At 61.1% G+C, this 3,234-nt stretch overlaps 1 protein-coding gene across 1 annotated transcript; it reads right to left on the bottom strand.

Annotated features, from left to right (window-relative positions):
* Positions 1-283: 283 nt before the first annotated feature.
* Positions 284-3,193, bottom strand: LOC104913062 (cadherin-1; the record flags this gene model as incomplete). Its single annotated transcript, XM_031555418.1, has 10 exons — positions 284-496; positions 609-752; positions 987-1,117; positions 1,194-1,415; positions 1,618-1,842; positions 1,923-2,065; positions 2,140-2,384; positions 2,472-2,657; positions 2,747-2,875; positions 2,990-3,193. Coding segments are annotated over 10 exons (1,842 nt in total), but the record flags the coding sequence as incomplete, so codon positions are not given.
* Between the last annotated feature and the right edge of the window lie 41 nt (positions 3,194-3,234).

Below are 3,234 nucleotides of genomic sequence, written 5' to 3'. Positions count from 1 at the left end.
CACAGCACAAGAGAGAGGACGATCTTAAAAAAGAAAAAAAGGAAAGCCACATCCTTTATTAAAACTTCTTTAAAACTTCTACAGATTCCAGCTCAGCCCACTGGTACCATCTCACTACATTAAATTCATGTACTTCTTTTAAAAAAAAAAAAAGTTGAAAACACACAGGAGGAAGCCAAGGCTGCTTTGGGCAGTGCAGGAGAGGGCAGCACGGCCCCAAGGCACGGGCAGGGTAAGGCTTTGGGCAGCAGCAGCACTGATGGGGGGGATGGAGGGGGAGGGGCTATTCATCATCCTCCCCGCCGCCATAGAGCTCCGCCAGCTTCTTGAAGCGGTTGCCCCACTCGTTGAGGTAGTCGTAGTCCTGGTCCTGGTCGGAGGCGGAGGAGTTGAGGGAGCTGAGCGAGGTGGCCTCCGAGCCACCGCCCTCGTAGTCGAACACCAGCAGCGAGTCGTAGGGGGGGGCCGTGGGGTCCGTGTCGGCCGCCTTCAGGTTCTGGGGGGGCAGAGGAGGGGCTCACCCACTGCTCCGCCCCCCGGCCTCAGCCCTACGGGATGGGAACGCTGCGGGGCAGGCCAGCAGAGCAGCACGGACGGTTGGGGCTCACCTCGTCGATGAAGTTTCCGATCTCATCGGGGTTGGCGGGCCGGGGCCGGTACTGGGGGGCGGCCATCAGCGGGGGGGCCACATCATTGCGGATCACCTCGGGGCGGGCGTCCAGGCCGCGGTGCAGCTGGCTCAGGTCATAGTCCTGTGTGGGGACGGAGCAGAGAGCATGAGAGGACAGCAACGTGATGCTTGAGGGATGGCCGTAGGCACTGCTGCTCTGGGGCAGAATGAACCAGGGGCTGTGCAGGGGATTGAGAGCTTTGTGCATGCCAAACATCCCTCATGGCTACGGCAGGACCCTGGAGGACCATCTGCCATAGGGACATTGCTGCGAGGATCCCATGGGCAGCACTGTGACCCAGCACCCTGGTCCCACCTGGTCCTCCTCGCCGCCGCCCTCCTCATCGTAGTTGTAGACATTGTCCCGCATGTCATCCTCAGGTGGCAGCAGCGGCTCTTTCTCCACTTTGCGTCGCCGAGCAAAGAGCAGCAGCAGCAGCAGCAGAACTGCGAGCAGAGGGCATGGCATCAGGGCCGCGAGGGGAAAGCAGCCCCATCCACATCCCCATCACACCATACTCACTCAGCAGGGCCAGGATGCCCCCCAGGATGCCCAGGATGGCGGGGACACCCAGCCCACCGACGATATACGACCTCCGCTCGCAGTTCTTGGCTGTCCCTTCACACTCACACACCTGGGCTTTGACCTGTGTCACTTGTGCCTTGCCCTGGCTGTCCGTCAGCTTCAGGAAGATGTTGTACTCACCCGGTTCCAACTCCTTTTTCAGGTTCAGGGCCAGCTCATCTTGTGCAAGAGAGAGGAGATTGGGCTCAGAGCTGTCCCCAGGTGTGGGGACACTATCAGGGCTCTGCCCCATGGCAGCTGCCCATCACGCAAGCCAGCAGAAGATTAGTGCTGGTGGCATTCAAGGTAGCACAGAAAGAAGTGGCTGGGATCTGGCCCTTGCTCAGTGTCCCCTCATTGCCCTGCACCCTGCAGCACCTACCTTGGCCCTTTATCGCAACAGTCCAGTTGTTGCTGGAACCATGCTCCAGTGCTGCCTTGAAGGGGTAGGTATGTGGGGGCAGGTCCTTGTCAACAATGCTCAGCATCTGCTGCTCTGGCTGCCGGCTGCAGATCTCAAACGACCGGGGCTCTGGGGTGGGCCCGTTGTCATTCACATCCTGGAGGAGCAGCAGCAGCGTCCCCGTACCGGTGGCATCCGGTATCCCTACAAAGCCAAACATTAGCGAGGTGGAGAGCCCACATCCCCAGAGCTTCCAGCTGCCTGCAGTGGGGGCACAGCCTCACCATTGTCCACAGCCAGGATGATAGCCTTGTATGTACTGTTGATGGCGTGCACCGACTCGCGGTCCAGTGGCTGGGCAGCTGTGACGATGCCGTTCTCATGGTCAATGGCCAGCCAGCCTGCCGGGTCGCTGCCCATGCGGTACCTGGGCAGAGGGAGCTGTCAGCGGGTGCTCAACACCCACCCGATTCTCTCTCTGTCAGCCAAGCCCCCACTCACGTGATTTTCTGCCTCACGTCCTTGTCAGGGTCTTGGGCTGTGTAGGATGTAACCTCGTGCCCCACTGGTAGGTCCTCTGATACCCCCACCCTCTTGATAGGGGGCACAAAGACAGGGGGCTCATTCACATCCAAGACGGACACCAGGACACTGGCGGTAGACAGTGTGATGGGCACGGACAGGGGCACTTTGTTCTCCACCGTCACCACCAGGTCATAGCGGTTCTTGGTCTCGTAATCCAGGCCCTGCAGGGTGGGGAGAGGGGTTGAGGTGGCAGTGGGGCTGGTGGGGACATAGCCCACACTAGGGCCAACGGCAGTGACGTGACCCACCTTGGCTGTCCTCAAGATGCCATTGTTGGTGCTGGGGTCAGTGGTAATGCTAAAGGCACCATCCTGGTCTCCACTCTTGATGTGGTAAACAGCTTGCCAGGCTGGGGAGCCTGGTGCGTCTTGGTCCGTCACGGTCAGCCTGGCCACCTCTATACCTGGCTTGTTCTCTTCCACCACCCCCTCGTACTGCAGAGAGAGCACAGGGATGGTCACATGTGGGCAGCCTGGGGAGGGCAGCAGCTGGTGGGAGCCAGCTAGGGTGAGGGAACAGATACCATGGTAGGTTTGAAGATGGGAATGTTGTCGTTGGCATCCGTGACCTCAATGACGGCCGTGGCGGTGTTGGACAGACCTTTGCCCTCCTGGTCCGTGGCCTGGACAATCAGCGTGTAGTTGGGAGTGGTCTGCAAGATGAGGTCACACCATCAGACGCCCCGCGTCCCCACAGCGCGTCCCACTCCCGCCGCCCCTCTGTGTGTGGCTCTGTGCCCGCCGTGGGGCACAAGCAGAGCGCCCACCTCCCGGTCCAGCCCCGTGCCCAGCACGCTGATGATGCCCTTGGCCGGGTCAATGGTGAACATCTGGGGGTGCGGGCTGGGCGGCTGCTGGCTGACGATGGAGTAGCTGACGATGCCGTTGTCGGTGTTCACCGCGTCGTCCGCATCCGTGGCGTTCACGGTCATCACGGAGGTGCCTGGGCAGAGCGAAGAGCCGGGCAGACGTCACTCGTGGGACGCGGCACCGCCGCCCCCGGCGCCGCTGC

Source organism: Meleagris gallopavo, chromosome 13 (genome assembly GCF_000146605.3).
Source record: "Meleagris gallopavo isolate NT-WF06-2002-E0010 breed Aviagen turkey brand Nicholas breeding stock chromosome 13, Turkey_5.1, whole genome shotgun sequence".
NCBI classification, from domain to species: domain Eukaryota; kingdom Metazoa; phylum Chordata; class Aves; order Galliformes; family Phasianidae; genus Meleagris; species Meleagris gallopavo.
Note: the sequence above shows the minus strand (reverse complement) of the source record. Positions and strands in the feature narration are given on the sequence as shown.